At 36.1% G+C, this 18,489-nt stretch overlaps 1 protein-coding gene across 1 annotated transcript in view; it reads left to right on the forward strand.

Annotated features, from left to right (window-relative positions):
• Positions 1 to 18,489, forward strand: part of LOC150110528 (casein kinase I) — a 173,546-nt gene that overhangs the window by 129,401 nt on the left and 25,656 nt on the right. Inside the window, exon 6 of the mRNA XM_090394551.1 lies at positions 1,572 to 1,725. Coding sequence (XP_090250677.1) covers positions 1,572 to 1,725 — 154 coding nt within the window. The remainder of the gene's footprint in view (positions 1 to 1,571; positions 1,726 to 18,489) is intronic.

Here is an 18,489-nt window from a genome sequence, read left to right on the forward strand (position 1 = left end):
CTATTGAACCATCTGTGGGACAAACTGGAGCATCAAGTGAGGTTAAGGGACATCTGCCCCGCGTCCAGGACCTCATTATGCCTACAAAAAGAATGGTTCAAAATTCCTATTAATTGCTATCATACACTTGCAGAAAGTATGCCCTGTAGGATTGCTACAGTCATTGCAGCAAAAGGGGATAATACATCTTATTAAAGTGGGGTGCCATGGCTGTTTGTTCCTCATACTGTTATCTGTTGACTTCTTTCCAAGCAGTGTTTGTGTATACATACAGCTTTATGGTATAAATAATAACTATGCAATCTTTAATATGCTAAATACACTTTTTTTCCTTTCAGGGGATGACCAGTTCATAATTCTTAATGGCCTTTGTTCTTTTCCTATTCTATGGACATGTCTCTATCATTTCAGAATATGTGACATCCTCTCCATAACAGGCTGTTCAACTTTCATCTGTTCGAATATATGCATTCCTCAGACAATCCATTCTGGTGGCTCTCATGCCCTCCTTGCCACTTCTAATAATTCACCTTTGTGAAGATGAAAGTGACTCTCATTTACAGTATGTCTTTTGCCTGTAACATATAAATGCCATAATTCTTGTAGATGCTAAAAATAAATGCATCTCCATTCATTGAATAAAGAGGTAAAAAAAAAAAAATCTTCTAATGCCTTTTTTTCCTCATAACGGAGTAAGCAGACTTTAGCCGTAACCAATTCTTGAAGACAGGTGGGAAGCTAGTCTTCGGCCTTCACCAATAATAACCTCAAGCTACAGAACCAAGGCTTTTTGGGAGACAGTATGACAAGCTGTGTATGGCTTTAAACTCTCATATTATTGTCTGTGATGGTGTAAACTCTATGGTCAGTCTTTTTAGATATAAGATTAAAACTCAAGTTTCCAAAAGAAAAACCATTACTTATCTGTGCCAAAGATTGACTCATCAGGAATGGATTGAAGGAAGGCTTATAAAAGGTTCCTCTAGTTGGAGACTAGAATTGAACCCGTGAGTCTTTCTTCAGGCAACCTAGTACTGTGTAACCAAATGTTATTTCCACAGATTATACAGGTGCCTGCTAGTAATTGTTATTTGCTGTGGTGAGTTTTTGAAATTGATTATTTGATATATAAAAGTCTTAAATTGGATTATTTCTTGGAGTTTTTTGCAACTTTTCAGTAGGTTTGGGGTAACTACCTTTACTATAATGCAGATTGACTGTGTATAGGGTAGGTATAATAAGTGATAATTCAGTTATATTCAGTGGGATGAATAGCCTGTAGTTTTTATCTATATAAAATTAAACTTCTAGTTGCTACATTAAACAATGATAAACACCAGCAGTAAGAAAAGAAAGTTTTTATTGTGGTACGAAAAGCCATTGAATAGTTAGCATAATTTTGTTTTTAATATATATATATATATATATATATATATATAGTTAGTGATAATGTTTTAAATATTGGTGGAATTGCAAGTTTTACTTGTGATTCAGCATATATTTAAGTTTAAATGCTTTTCTGGAAAATGCACAATATGTTTATGCTTTAATTTTTTTTCTTCTCTTACAAGCCGTCGAGATGATATGGAATCTCTTGGTTATGTGTTAATGTACTTCAATAGAGGAAGCTTGCCTTGGCAAGGCCTAAAAGCAGCTACCAAGAAACAGAAGTATGAAAAGATAAGTGAAAAGAAGATGTCAACTCCTGTAGAAATACTATGTAAGGTATGCAGAAATTCATGAGTTTCAGAAGACTTAATTATTCACTGTAGACTTTAAAAAATCAGAATCGTTTAGTGTTCATTGCACAGTTTAATACTGTAAAATATTTAAAGGAAGCTTTTTATCTCAGATACCTTGCATATCAGTGAATGAATGCTTTATAGTTGCATTAAAAAGGCCAAACTTTTTTTTTCTTGATTCCAAAAATTGAATATAAAAACAATGATTGAAGTAAGTAAACTTATGAATGGTTTATTAGTTTACAATGCTGCTTATTTCATCAGATGTAATTGAATTATCACTTATTATATTTGTCACACTTCGAAATTAACACAAAATTTTGATTTTTTTTTTGAAAAAAGATTCTGCTTCATCAGTCAGGTTAGAAAAGGGGAACAAACAATGTAAGCCAATGGGCAATGAAAAATATGCATCATTTTGGGAACTCTGTTAGAGGCCTTACTGAATGCTCATACTATAATTTACTGATACTCATACTATAATGGAAAGAATACAACATAAAGAAAAATTATTAAACGGCAGGTTTAATCGTTCCGATATTTTGTCTCTGTCACAGAGACATCTTCAGGAACGTAACATTAAAATTGTAATAACACACACAAAAAACAATAAGTGGAAGAAATTAGACCATTTAAAGCCTCAAGTCCTATGAGAGGCACCCTCTATGGGTTCTGTTGGGTAGGCCTAGGAATTAAAGTTTCCCAAAGAAATTTAATACAGCCATACTTATGAAGTTATTCTTAATGGTATTACAACACCAAACAAACTAAACTATAAAAAAAATATGTTTGTTAACTGCTTTATAATTTGCTGGATTTCACTAGCATATTCAGAGCACAAAATATGTTATAGTTTACACATGACAATGAGTAAGTGAAACAATTCAAATTCTAACAGACAAAACATCTAAAGACCTAATTTTCAGAACACAAAACAACGTTACAATTTACATGTGACAATAAATAAACGAAATGCAATTGTGATGGACAAAAGATCTATAGTCCTACCCTTGCACCCTTTAATGTTGTAAAAAAAAAAAAAGAAGTATTGTGTAAGAGTGGATTGGGAGACTGTTAAAACAGGACTATACCATCACACTCCTGCCTCTGAATTTCATAGTTGGGATTATGCATTCTGGTAAGAGATGTTCACCGGGCATCTGCCACACCCACACCACCCATACATCTGCTCAGTAAAGGGTGTAGCTTGATTCATCGCTCCATAACACAGCTTTCCAAGCTTCTACATCCCACTATACATACTCTTTGCACCACTGAAGACAATGCATGTTGGTTCAGGTAATGTGGGGCTTGCATATTGTGATCCTACCATGGAAACCCGTGTTGTGAGCCTTGGTTTTGAATGTTTTTGTGCATATTCTAGTTGATGGCCAGAACTCCACATTCAATTTGTTGGCTGATGAATGGTAGTTTTTACATATTATCCTTCGCAGCATCCTACAGTCACATTTGGTTAGTGTGATGGGTCATCCACTCTGGATATCACTTGCAATTGACTCCCTGTGCTTCCATCTCAGTATAGTAGCACTGATTGTTGACTTGAGATGACCCAATTTGCCTGCAACATGGTATCCCATCACAATGCCTCTTTCAAACTCTGTTAGTTCCTTTCTCACAGACATTTCACCCAGGCACAGTTGCACTGACTTGGGAGTGTCACATTCCTCCAGTTTATACCGGCTAAAAACATGTGCTTATGGCACAATGCATCTTGTCATGGAGGGGGGGGGGGGCTGTTGACGTCTTTCCAAGCAGTGTAGAATGAAGTCCTTCATTCTCCATACCACTCTAAGCTTCTGATGCCTATCAAATTCCTCTAACGAATGTATACCAAAGTATTTCAAAAATTAGCATTGGTCTTTTTCGCTATCCAGAGTTAATTAGAGATTACCAATATGGATTTCTTCACTTTCTTTCTAAGCAGACCTCACTATTACTCACCTTTGGGCACAGTGTATGAGAAGTTTAGAACTTCATGATTGCTTTTGATGTTAACAAAGCATTTAATCACATCTGGCATCAATGTTCAGCACTGATTTCATCCATTCTTATGTGGGGTTAATGTCTAGTGATCAGTGCCTTCAAAATGTAGTCCTGGCCCATTTCCCATAGATTATTCTCGCATACAGCCTCCAAAAAAACTTGATATTTCTTATCCGTTCAAAATACACTTCTCTCCTTGATCTTCCTTTTTTTTGTGTGTATGTTAAGCTCAATGGCTGGTCACAGCAAAGTAACTTGGCTTCTTTGAAACTAATACTTTAAGTTTTCAAAGTTTGAGGAATAAATGGATAAGATGAAATATGATAGAAAAGTACAAGTTAGTAAGATGTACTTATAGATATAAATGAGATAGTAAAGCTTATTGGCTGGTTCAGGCATAACTTGGAGGCCATCCTGGAATCTGGCTAAGGGTCTGAATAGGTAGCGTATGAGTTTCAAATTCTTTTCATCGTGAGTGTATGTGGAATAGGACACCTTCAATAGTTGTGATTGCATTTTAGTTGAATGTGTTCAAAGAGAGAGAGAGGGGGGGTATTATCTCAAGATCCCATGGAGTGACAGACTCATCTAGGAGGCCCCTTTTGTCATATACAACAGCTCATCATACTTAAACACATTCAAATTCTCCACTGTACACCACACTCTCAAGTAATGCATTCCAATCATTCACAACTCTATGCAAAAAAACCTGCTTCTCACACCCTCCTTATTGCACAGTAGCCCATATGTGGCCTAATCACATATGAACATATGATGAAGAGATGTTGGATCCTCTCCAACATCTCTTCATCTTTTTGAAAACCAGGTGACCAAATCTGTGCACAGTAGTCCATATGTGGCCTAATCACAGATTTGGTCACCTGGTTTTCAAAAGGATGAAGAGATGTTGGAGAGGATCCAAAGGCAATTGATGAAAATAGTTTCTGATCTCTGGAATGTTGAATATGAAGAATGGTTGAGATGATGTAATTTGCAGAGTCTGGTGAATAGGAGAAAGAGGGGTGATATGATAGAGATGGGAGTGGGGGTTGTTATAGGATTAAGGTTGAAGAGGTTTTTCATAAAATGGAGGGAGATTGGGGAAGAAGAGGTCATCCCTGGAAGCTGTATAAGGAACCAGAATCTTCTTACTTCTACAAGTCAGAGTCCTCCACAACATTGCCAGAATTTGTTGTGTTGTCCTCACAATTTTGGCAATATGTCCTCTAAATTTCATATCCTTATCCACTATCACCCCAAGATCTCTTATTTCCTCTACCTTCAACAGTATATCCCCACCAAGAGTAAATTCTACATCCTATCTTTGTTTTTCAAATTTTAAAACCTTACATTTAGCAACATTGAACTGGCATCCCCGCTCCCATGCTATTCATTCAATCTGTTCAAGTCTTCTTGTAAGGCCACATCATCTGCTCTACTCCTCATAGTTCATCCAACTTTGCATTATCTGCAAACAGCTGTATATCCTCCATTCAAATCTTCCCCAATATTATTAACATACAGGTTAAACAGCAGTGATCCTAAAACAGACCCTGAGGCACACTACTAGTGACTTTCCTTTTCTAGGATATTGCTTTCCCATACACAGCTTGTTAATACCTATCAGAAAGCCAATCTCCAATCCAGTGCATTAGTCTAATTTCCAACCCCATCTGCGCTAGTTTGACTATCAACTTATGATGAAGTAATGTATCAAAAGCCTATACTATTTTGTATCCATCTCCCACATCCAATGATGCTGCTGTCACCTTATTGTAATAAGTAAGTAGATTACTAATACATGACCTACCTTTAGCAAATCCATACTGTCCATCAAAGATAATACCATTGTTGTCAACCCAATTCTGGATCCTAATTCTCACGAGCCCTTTCAACACTTTAACCACAACACCTGACACACACAGATTGGCCTATAATTTGAATCTTCAATTCTGTCACCTCCTTTATGAAGTAGTACAATCTTGCTTTCCTTCCTTCCACTCCTTTGGAACTTGACCCAGTGTAAGACTCACATTAAACAAATATGTCAAGGTAGATATCAACTCCCTGCCATATTCCTTCAAAATATGCATATCATCAAGTCCTAGCCTTATTAATATCAAGTTTGCTTAATTTCTCATATACTTCTTGCTCACTCACAGTCAGATCTCTGCTCCTCATCCACTGCTCTTAAACTCTCCATAAGGATAAAAGACTTTTATGAACTGCTCATTAAATATCTCATTAATTAAATTCATTACTTTTGTGAATATCAGCAGTTTTTTAGTTATAATTTTGAATTTGTTTAATTATTTTTATGTAAATTTATATCACATTCCAATTAAAAATATCATCATCATTAATTTTGTGATAGGTACCCTCAAGGGATGTTCAGGCTACTATGACAGCACTACATGATTAAGTTTAAATTATTAATAATTTTTTGTCAATAATTTTCCTCCAAATTAGTCTATTACTTCTCAGCACTCCAATATTGTTGCATCTAACATTTCGTTCTTCTAAGGCACTTCTAAGTGAATCAATCCATCTTTGACTTTGGTCTTCCTCTATTATTTTTTCCTGCCATCTTGGATTTTTTTCTGCCATCCAGGTCAGGCACATCCCACTAGATTGGATGTTATAGTGATTCCTAGCACAGAAGAAACTTCAACTCACTTGGATGATTTTTTGGAGACCAATGAGGAGAACTTACCAGAAATGCTTTGGGAAGGAGTCAAGGTGATAATACGGGATACAGCGAAGAAGTATCTCGGTCCAATAAGAAGACCAGGAGACCCATGGATATCAGATTCATCATGGGAACTAATCAAAAGAAGGTGGTTGGAAAAACAAAGAGACACAGGGACTGAAGAATACAAGAGATTACATAAAGAAGTCAGAGAAGAGCCATCAAGCAGAACAAGGAAAAGTTCTATATTAATAAATGTGAAGAAATAGAGTTCCAGATGAGAAGGCACAATTATAAAAGGATGTTTTATTTAGTTCGTGACTTAAAAGCCTAAATTGAATGTCATCAAAGACAGGAATGGATCATTACTAACAGAAGAGTTGGAAATCAAACAAACAGATGGAAAGAATACTGTTAGGAACTGTATAGCAGAGTGGATAAAGAAAATGTGGAGCCCTCCCACCAGGAAAATTTTGATTTGGAACCTCCTCCACTTAGGCATGAAGTTGAAAGAGCAGCTTAACAGCAATAAGGCCCCAGGTGCAGATGAAATTCCAGCAGAGTTATTTAAGGCCACAGCGGGCAGAGGGATAAGAGTGTTTCATAGATTGATTACTAGGATATGGGAGACAGGATCATGGCCTAGAGACTGGAAGAAATCAGTTTTCATACCACTACATAAGAAAGGTGATATGAAGGCGTGCAAGAATTATAGAACTATTAGTTTGATATCTCATGCAAACAAAATTTTATTGAAGATCATGCTAAATAGGATTGAGGCCAAAGTTGAGGCAGAGATGCCCGAGGAAAAAGCAGGTTTTAGGAAAAGTAAGGGCACCAGAGATCAGATCCTTTGTCTTAGACCAGTGATTTTCAACCTTTTTCATAACACGGCACACCTAGACTAATTATTAAAATTCTGTGGCACAATAAAAATATATTCTTTTAATTTTTTTGATGATCTGGCAAAAAATAGGCATAGTTTTGATTGATTTACACACACAAGAAAATGGAAGACGAGACACTAATAAATAAATGCTCAAATTACGACATTATTTCTTTCAATTAATTTGTTTTCATAAATCTCACGGCACACTGGTTGAAATTCATTGCTTTAGATAGATTATAGAAAAATATGAAGAATTCAGACTCCCTCTGGTAATGTGTTTCTTAGACTACTCCAAAGCTTTTGACTGTGTTGAGCATGTGAAACTGTGGGAAGTAATGAAAAGAATGGGTTTTCCTCAACACACTATCAGGTTGATAGCCAACTTGTATAAGAAGCAAGAAGCCATGGTAAGAACAGCTGGCTTCAAGTTGGAAAAGGAGTTAGGCAAGGATGTTTACTTTCTCCTCACTTGTTTAGTATATATGCAGAGGACATCAGTCCGCGCGGTTAGCCTAGTGGCTATGCGCTTCGCAACCATATGCCTGGGGAAGGAGTGTCCTAGGTTCGATTCCCGTCGGTGACGTGAGGAGCTGAAGGATCTTCCTCAGCAATAGCCAAGTTAGCCAGTCTTGGGCGTGGACAGCAGGGTTTTTTCCCCAGTTTATTCTGGGGTTTTTCATCCCACAAAGCAGGCAAACTGGCCTTGAGAACTCAACACTACAGGCCATAGGATACACTGGGGCATAAGGCTGACCACCTTATCCTGTAAACAGAGTGAGGTCCGATGATCAATGGACCCTTGACACCGCAAGGTAAAAGAGGGTATAAGGAAGATGAAGAAGATGATGACATGGCAGAGGACATCATGTGTGAAGCATTGGATGAGCTCAGGACAGGAATTAGGATAGGAGGTAGATTGATCAGTAATCTGAGGTATGCTGATGATACAGTATTCCTTTGTAATGACATGGAAGGACTAGGACTAATTCTTGACAAAGTTAAGATCAGTAATAACAGAGGACTTCAACTCAATCCCAGCAAGACAAAGATTATGGTTCTCAAAGGAAATACAAACAGAGAAGCTCTTGACAAACAAGTGTACTTTAATGGAGAAAGAATTGAGGAAGTCAGCAAGTTTGAGTACCTGGGATCCATTATTAATGTGAAGAATTGCTGTTCAGAAGACATCAGAAGAAGGTTAGGAATCGCTAAAACAACAGGTCAGAGACCTGTCTAAAATCTGAAAGGATGGATCTATCTCCATGAGAACAAAGTTGAGGATTTTGGATGCAGTTGTTTTTCCAACAGCGACTTATGGATGTGAGACGTGGAACCTAAAGAAGTCAGATAAGAAACGGATATCTGCTTTTGAGATGTGGTGTTACAGAAGGCTGTTGAGGATATCATATACTGAAAGGCGGACAAATGAATGGGTGTTAGAAAAGATTAGTAGAACTTTAAGGCTCTTTAAGGATATTGACAGAAGAAAGTTAAAATATTTTGGACACAATAGAAAGGATGGAAGGGGGACTTCTCAGAACAGTAATTGAAGGTAAAGTTCCTGGAAAAAGAGGCAGGCGTGGGGTAGACCATCAATGAGATGGATGGATCGTGTGTGGAGTGACTGATCTTCAGAGAGTTGAGGCCACCAGAAAAGCAATGATGACTACTACTATGTAGATGAACATAGTAGTAGCCATCTTGGAATCAAACACTTGCTTTGCTAACCTTTCCTCTCCCATTCTATTTAAGTAACCCATATCACCTTAGATAAGCCCTGCTTATACATTCTTGAATGCAAACAGTGTCAAGTTTCTTCCTATTGTTTTCATTCTTAATATGATTCTGCTGTTGATGCCATCTGTTCAGGCTCCTAACTTTTCTCAGAACTCTCATATCTGTGGTCTCTAATCTTTGATTCGATGCTTTATTCTAACTCAGCTCCATAACTTAAAACTGGTTTGAACACTGCCTTGTATACTGCTAGTTTAGTATTTTAGCTAAATCTTATTTGATATATATTCATCTGGCTCCCTACAATAGCAGCTTTGCTTATTGTGTAGTCTGTTTCCAAATTTAATTGCCATCTTCTTTGAGGATACATGCCAGGAATTTGATGATGATCTTCATTAAAAACTGTGCCTAAATAGCTGGAATATTTTACTTTTCTGTAGTCTTTTCATTCAGAATGCAGTTGATGCATTCAGTGTTTCTGCCTATTTTCATAGTTTTGATCTTTTTATTTGCTAATTTTCATGCCGGATTTGTTACACCTGTTATCCAATCTAGTTTGAGAATCGTGGAGACTTGCACTTGATGTGTTTAGGAGTACATCATCATCAGCATAAAGCAGAACTGAGTTTTATATCTCCAATTCTAATATCATGTTTAATGTCACTTTCTTTCATAATCACCATCTTCCTGTATTCTCTTCAATTCTAGCTAATGACTAGATTAGACATGTTTCCCATGATAAATATAGACTATGTATTACTCTGTATACTGTTCCATTTATCACATGTAACTAGTGTTTTGAAAAGTTTCTCTCTTGGAAAATACCTTTTCCAAATCTACTAAACTTAAGTACAAATCTTTGTGATATTTCCATGATTTCTCAACTATTTGTTGGAAAGTGAAAATCTGATCCTAGCAACTTCTATTTGCCCTGAATCCAGCTTGTTCTTCTCTCAGATTCTCTTCCACAAATTTTTCAGCCACTTTTCAACTATGCTTGCATAAATCTTAGTGAAACACTTAATTCCTCTTTGATTCTCACATTCAGCTTTATTTCCTTTTTTATAGATGGGAACTATGAAAGTTCTCCTCCAATCATCTGGAATTCAACCTTTTGTGTTTGACCAGGCCCTCTGAATTATGCATTATAGCCACTTCAATGCTTTCATATCTCTATATTTTAGCATTTCTGGTCAAACATCATCTACTCCAGCTGTGTTTTAACATTTCAAGCTTTTGATACTTTTTTCTACCTCAAATATTCATATATGTACTTCTGTTTGCATTCGTCTTTCAAAATAATTTCTACAGAAATCCAAAATATCCTTATCTTCAATTTTCATGTTACCTTTATCATCTCTGATTCTTTTTCCATTACTCTTTCCTTCATTTCTATGCTTTTCAATTTTTTCAGTGGCCTCCCAAACATTTTGCCAACTTTCATATTTACCTTATATATTCTTAACAAAGTCTTCCCTTGACTTTTGTTTAGTCACCTTCACACATAGCTTGCTTAGCTCTCTTACATTTTTCTCTGTATTCTTTTAGTGCATCTGCTGACTTATTTGCTAGGAGCTTTTAGTATGCTTCATACTTTCCCAGGACTGTCTCTAACTTCTGGTGTCCACATGGCATTCTTATCTTTCTATCCTTGCAGACAACCACACCACACACCTCCCTAAGTGAATCAGTCAATGTTTCTTCAAAGTTTGCCACGACTCCAGGGTTTGACTCTACTTTTTGAACTGTTTCATTCTTTTTTCAATAACATTTGTATAGTTGCATGTACAGTTTACCATTTACCTGTAAAAGCTGCTCAACTTTAATTCTTAAAACTTTTTTCATACTTTTCTTTTCAGTGTGATATTTAGTTTTATCCTACTTAAAACTAAGTGATGTCACTTCTTATTTCAAATCCTTTGAACACTTGTATCCTCAACTAGCATGAAGCTGTCCCTATCAACAATAACACAGTCAATGAGGCTTTTGTTATTTCTTGTATCTTCTCTCTCTCTGTGTGAACATGTGCATATCTTTATGTTGGAACATGGTGTTAGTGACGACTTGTTCCATATATACTTACTGTTTAACTTTGCTCTTTTCTGCAAATTTTCCCAAAACGTTCCCATTTCTCTGGTGGGATTGATTTCCTACTCTGCTCCATAGATGTTCAAAAAGTACCACTTTTTCCATTTTCTTTATGTCAGCTGCCTGCTGTAATGGCTCAAAAAATTCTTCCACTTCTTCCTTAGGAGAACCTTCTGTGGTACCATAAGCACAAATAAGTTTCATTGTCCATTTCTCCCATTTTGAAGTTTGCCACATAACTCTACTTGAAACTGCCATTCATTCAAGGTTTATCTTTACATTTGGTGTTGAATGATATTGCTACAGCTTCCTTTCCTTGATCATTATTGCCTGTATATAACAAACAAGGCAGATGAAATGGTTGCACTAATTGCATCTGTTCACCCAAAGATTGTTGGAATAAGTGAGACATGGTTGGAAGAAGACGACATCCTGACAGGAATAGAGATGGAAGGGTATGATGTGTTTCATAAGGATAGAAGGGATAAAAAGGGAGGGGGGAGTGCTATTGATGATAGAGAAAGAGTTATGTCCATACAAAGTAGAGAGGGAAATAGTGCCAGTGGTTTTGAGGCAGTATGGTGTGAGATACGAAATGCAGCAGCAAATGAAAGCTTAGGAAAGACCAAAAACTTCAATAAAAGAAAAAAACTGAAGATCTGGGATGATACAATCAAAGAAATAATCAAAAAGAAAAAAGAAGCCTATCACAAATGGTTAAGCAGTAAAAGATTAGAAGATGAAATAGAATATAAAAGAATAAGAGCCACAGCTAAAAGAGAAGTCAGAAAAAGACATAGAGAATCATGGAATAAATTTGTTTCTAATTTAGAACATGATTTATATATGTATGGAAGCGAAATCTGGACAATAAAACAAAGACAAACAAAGATTAACAACAGCAGAAATGAAGTTTATGAGAAAAACTGCAAAGTATACCCTATTTGATCACAAAAGAAATGAAGATATTATGAAAGAATTAAACCAAGAACCAGTAATTGAAAAAATTAAAAAATATAAACATAGATGGATGGAACACATTCAAAGACCCAATGTATATAAGATTTTGAAACACCTAAATGCAGATACCAAAAAAAACATAAAATTAAACACTGAATTGAAATTAGAAGAATTTCTAAATTACTACACAGAACTGTGGATAGACAAATATTTTAAAAAAGACAACTGGCAAACAATTAACGAAAATGAAAAGGAAATAACTGAAGAAGAATTAGAAATCAGCCTGAAAGAAACAAGAAACGGAAAATCACCTGGAGAAGATAAGCTAGGTTCAGAACTATATAAATACGCAGGAACAAGATTCAAAGAAAGATTCTTATTATTTTTAAATAAAATTTACTCAACTGGTATCCCCCCAATAGAATGGAAAAAAGCAATTGTGATTCCTATCTTTAAGAAAGATAACAGAGATGACCCTAAAAACTATAGAGGTATCAGTATACTAAATTCATGTTACAAAATATACAGCAGAATCTTAAATAACATGTATAGACCCAGCCTTCTGCCTAAAATTAATAATAGAGAAAAGAAGAGAATATAATTTAGAAACACATATTGCATTTATTGACTTTGAAAAAGCATTTGACAAAGTTAAAAGAAACATATTATTTAACATATTAAAAGAAAGACAAATACCAAATAATATCCTAAAAGCTGTCACAAGTATATATGAAAATAATCAAATACAAATAAGATTAAATCATGAGCTATCATATACAAGAGAGATAAACCAAGGGGTCCGACAAGGATGTCCCCTCTCAGCAACTCTTTTCAATATCTATTTAAATGAAATAATAATAAAATGGAGTAAAAATTTACATCAAGGAATTAAACTTTCACCTACAGTTAACTTAAACACTCTCCTCTTTGCAGATGACCAAATAATAATTACAAATTCTGAAGATAACTTACAGAAAGCTATTTTAAATCTAAATGAGATATCCAAAGATTATGGTACGATAATATCAATGGAAAAATCAAAAACTATGGCCTTTAAAGGACAAGATCCAGCAAGAACTAAAATAGTATTAGATAACAAGATCTTAGAACAGGTGAATTCATTTAACTACCTAGGATGTATGATCACTTATGAAAATGAAAAAGATATAAACATAAAAATTGCAAAATATTTAAAAATAACAGGAGTAATTAACTCTATATTTAAACCAAACCTAGTTCAAAAACAAACCAGGCTAAAAGTGTACAATACATTAGCCCTACCGGTCTTAATGTATGGAAGCGAAATCTGGACAATAAAACAAAAAGACAAACAAAGATTAACAACAGCAGAAATGAAGTTTATGAGAAAAACTGCAAAGTATACCCTATTTGATCACAAAAGAAATGAAGATATTATGAAAGAATTAAACCAAGAATCAGTAATTGAAAAAATTAAAAAATATAAACATAGATGGATGGAACACATTCAAAGAATGAAAACAGAAAGATAACCAAAACAAACCTTAAAGTACAAACCATTAGGAAAAAGAAAACCAGGACGTCCTCTTAAACGATTCAACGATGACTTCTAAGGCCGGAACAGGCCATACCAGGCCTAAATCCTTGATACGTATGATGATGATGATGGTGTGAGATAGAGGTGAATGGAATCAAATATTAGGCTGGATGTTGTTATAGACCAGGTAATGTTAATGCTGGTGATAATGAAATGTATAATCAAATTAGCCAAGCAAATAAGAAAAGGGTGATCACAGTGGGCGATTTTAATTACGGCAATATAGACTGGAATAATGAGATAGCAACTGGAAGTAAAGAAATGAGTTTCTTGAGTTTTTGAGGGATAACTACCTCAGACAGTATGTAACAGAGGGCACATGAGGGTCTTGGATTTGGTCATCTCATCAGAGGATGTATTATAAATGAGGTGTCAAATCATGAACCATTTGGTGAGAGTGACCATGAAGTGATTACCTGGGTGGTTGCCAGCAGTGTGAGGACCTCTGTGAGAAAAGGGTATATGTGTGGAACTACAAGGGGGGGGGGGGTGATTATGAAGAGCTCAGGAGACAGCTTGCGGGTATAGCATGGAATGAGGAGTTAACTGGAAAAGAGATCAATGCAGCTTGGGGGAATTTTCAAAAACTATCTAGTAGATGCAATGTCTAAATGTATTCCAAGGGTGAGAAGGTTAAATAAGGTAGGTGTGAGATGGATGAATAAAGAGATTAAGCATGTGATACAGAGAAAAAGGGCATTGTGGAGACAGCATAAGAGAAGTGGAAATAACCAATTTGATGAGGTCTACAAAAGCCAGGCAAGGAGGGTGACTTGGTTGGTGAGGGTAGCTAAAGAGAGGTATGATTAGCAAATGATGCCAAAAAGAATCCTAAGGAGTTCTTTCGATACGTAGCCAGCAAATGAAAGAATGATTATGGAAGGATGACATTGATTGGAGAAATAAAGACAGCTGTTGCAAAATGTGTGATGGAGATACTTAACGAGCAGTTCCTAAAGGTCTTTCAATCTTGTGAAATGTGACTTCATGGAGAGATTGAGAGCAGTTGATGTTGGGGAGGAGAGACTGACTGTGAGTAAGAGGTGTATGTGGGAGTTGAGTAAACTAGATGTTAATAAGGCTGTGGGACTTGATAATATATCACCACACATTCTGAAGGAATGTGCCAGGGAGTTGACACCTGCCTTGACATTTTTTTTTAAACGAGTCTTGCACTCAGTCAAGTTCCTAAGGAGTGGAAGGAGGGCAAGATTGTGGCACTTCATAAAGGAGGTGATCGAACTCAAGCATCAAACTATAGGCCTATCTGTGTGTCAGGTGTTGTGGTTAAGTTGTTGGTGAGCTTGTGAGAACTAGGATCCAGAGTTGGGTTGACAACAATGGTATTATCTTTGATGGACAGCATGGATTTGCTAAAGGGAGGTCATGTTTTAGTAATCTACTTACTTATTACAATAAAGTGACTGCTTCCTTGGACAGAGTAGAAGGATACACAGTAATATACTTGGATTTTGCAAAGGCTTTTGATAGAGTACCTCATGATAAGTTGACACTCAAACTAGAGCAGATGGGGTTGGATATTAGACTAGTGTATTGGATTGGAGACTGGCTGTCTGATAGGTATCAACAAGTTGTGTATGGGGGGGAATGATATCCAGGAAAAAGAAAGTCGCTAGTGGAATGCCTCAGGAGTCTGTTTTAGGGCCATTATTGTTTAACTTGTATATTAATGATATTGGCAAAGATTTGGATGAAGATATTCAGTTGTTTGCAGATGATGCAAAGTTGGGACGAACCATAAAGAGTAGTGAAGATGTTGTGGCCTTACAAGAAGACTTGAATAAATTGAGTGATTGGGCACGGAAATGGGGGTGCAAGCTCAATGTTGCAAAATGTAAGGTTTTAAAATTTGGAAAACAAAGATGGGATGCAGAATTTATACTTGGTGAGGATATATTATTGGAGGTGGAAGAAATAAGAGATCTGGGGGTGATAGTGGATAAGGATCTGAAATTTAGGGGACACATAGCCAAAATTGTGAAGACAACACAAAGGCTTCTGGGAATGACATAGAGGACACTGACATATAGAAGTGGGGAGATTCTTGTTCCGTTGTATAAGGCTTTGATTAGGCCACTCGTGGACTATTGTGCCCAGATTTGGTCACCTGGTTTTCAGAAGGATGAAGAGATGTTGGAAAGGGTCCAAAGGCAACTGACTAAGGTAGTTTCTGACCTCTAGAATGTCGAGTATGAGGAAAGATTGAGAAGATGTAATTTGCAGAGTCTGATGGATAGGAGGAAGAGAGGAGATATGATAGAGACCTTACAAGGTGGTAAGGGGTTGTTATAGGATTAATGCTGGAGAAGTTCTACATAAAATAGTGGGAGATAGGAGGAGAACCAGAGGTCATCCCTGGAAACTGTATAAAGAAGGTATGAGTAGGGGAGTGAGAGGCAGGTTTTTTTCATGCAGAGTTGTGAATGATTGGAATGCCTTGCCTGAGAGTGTGGTGTCTGCAAGGAGTTTGAGTGTGTTTAAAACATGGTATGATGAGCTGTGTGAGTGATAAAAGGGCCTCCCAGATGAGTCTTTGACTCCATGAGGTCTTGGGGTAATAATAATGACATCCTATACTTATATAGTAAGATCGCACTGCTTTTGTGCCTGTGATGTCAATTATGCTCATGTGGTATTTTTACAGTTCTTTTCTAAGCTTGATTGAAATATGGGAAATATTTCTGATATTCTCAATGAAATATTAGAAACAAATGACTTGCTAACAAATAGTTGCCAGATATTTTAATAAATTTAATATCTCCATACTAATATCATACATATATCTCCATATTAAGAATAAAATAGGCCAGCATTGTTACTTAGTGATATTGTCTTACCACTACTTCCAAATGTTCTGAATCAAAGACAAGTTCAGGTTATGCCATATGTAGATGGCATTTTTTTCTTAGAGAAATGACATAAATGACTGGAAAAATATGAAGCATATCCAGAAACTAAGTTCTAATCATTCATACCAGTGGAATAAGTGTCAGGAATAGAAATGTGCTTGTGCAGTGAAGAGTCACAAAGTATACAATGTACATATTGTCAGTCTTTATAAATTTGCCATCCTGTCATTACAGTGAGAAGGAAAATTGAAAATCCCACCAGTTGTGAGATATGATTTGTGATAAAATTTTTGAATAGCAAATTGCTTGTCCAGCTGTAAAAATATCAGTAAGTTAGTATTCATAGTAGAGAATTTATGGAGACACAATACACGTGTTAGAACAATTACTCTACTTCGCATTAAGCAAGTAACAATCAACATTTAAACCTGTGTATTGAGGTCATCACCAGGAAAACATACATATGTACAAGATACAAGCTACATGATGTTGCACTATACAAAAGTAAGATGAATCTAAATGTTTGTTAATTATTTATCCTAGCCTTTGGTGGGGGAAAAACAATAGAATTACATTAAACAATTTCTCAAGTCCTTTGGTATTGGAATTTTCTTCTGTCTGGGGTTGTTCTGGTTGCTGTATGGGTTGAAGATGGGTCCTACACATTCTTGGAATAATTAATCCTTCATTTTTGTTAGATTCGGATAATGCTTCAGCATTTCACAGGCTTCTTTGAATTTTATTTCAAACTAGGTTTTGGTGTAGTGTAAGGCCTTGGTGCCTTTCCAGTCAATTCTGTGGCATATTTGGAGTGCGTGGTCTGATAGGCCTGTTTTACCATAGCAGAGGTATTTAATGTGCTGTTTGTGTTAATCTTTTCTGATTAGGATGGTGCATCCTGTTTCCCCTATGTAAGGTAAGTTACAGGTACATTGAATTTTGTAAACCCCCTGGGTTGGCAAGGTATGGAAGAGAATCTTTGGAGGAACTAATTAAATTTCTTAATTTTGCCAGGCATTTGAAGGTTGTCTTAATGTATTTAAGTATTGGTCTATCTATTTTTTCTGAAATATCCGTAATGTAGGGTATGGCTATAGCATTCTTGTAATCTTTTTTTTGTTTTCAATGGTTCACAAGATCCTCCATTTTATGGAGGATCTTGTGAACTATTTTTTTATTGTAGCCACTTTTTACAAATGTTTGGTTGAGAATTTCAAAGTCTTGGTTCAGAGCTTGTTCATTGGAGCAAATTGTTAGGGCTCTGTGTTTGAGGGTGCTGATGATTTTTTTTTTTTTTTTTTTTGTGAGTTGGATGGTGGTATGAATTTTTATGTATTGGCCTTTATGTGTAGGTTTATGGTAGACAGTGAAGGAGAGGCAGCCTGAGGGAAGACATATGATGAGTATGCCTCGAAAAGGAAGAGAGTTGTTGTTTTCGATGGTGAATGGCATATGCTTGTGTTGTTTGTTCAGGTGGCTTAGGAATGTATTTAATGTTTTGTGGCCTTGGCAGAAATACTATCAACAAATCTGAGCCAGACTTTTGTTTACACTGACCAAATCTAGAGTTCTTTGCTTGAAGTCTTACATGTAAAAGTTAGCTGTTGATGGAGAAAATGGTGAGCCCATGGCCATACCTTCTTTTTGTAGGTAAAAATTATTTTGCCACACTAAATACCTGGAGCAGAGTATGTGGGCAAAGAGGGCCATGATATTCGGGAGAAATATATTTTGTAAGAGAAGAATAGTATCATTGATCGGGACATTAGTGAAAACAGCAGTTACGTCAAAATTGACTAATAGATCTTTATCGTTGAGTGTGAAGTTTCTAATCTTGTTTATGGAGTGTTGTGTATTTTTTATGTAGGAGGAGGAATACCCTACCAACTCCTTGAGTGTGGTTGCTGATTTCTTAGCCAGGTGATAATTAGGGCTGT

Source organism: Typopeltis vanoorti, chromosome 1 (assembly GCF_054136105.1).
Source record: "Typopeltis vanoorti isolate ZY-2024b chromosome 1, IOZ_Tvanoo_1.0, whole genome shotgun sequence".
In the NCBI taxonomy this organism is placed as follows: Eukaryota; Metazoa; Arthropoda; class Arachnida; order Uropygi; family Thelyphonidae; genus Typopeltis; species Typopeltis vanoorti.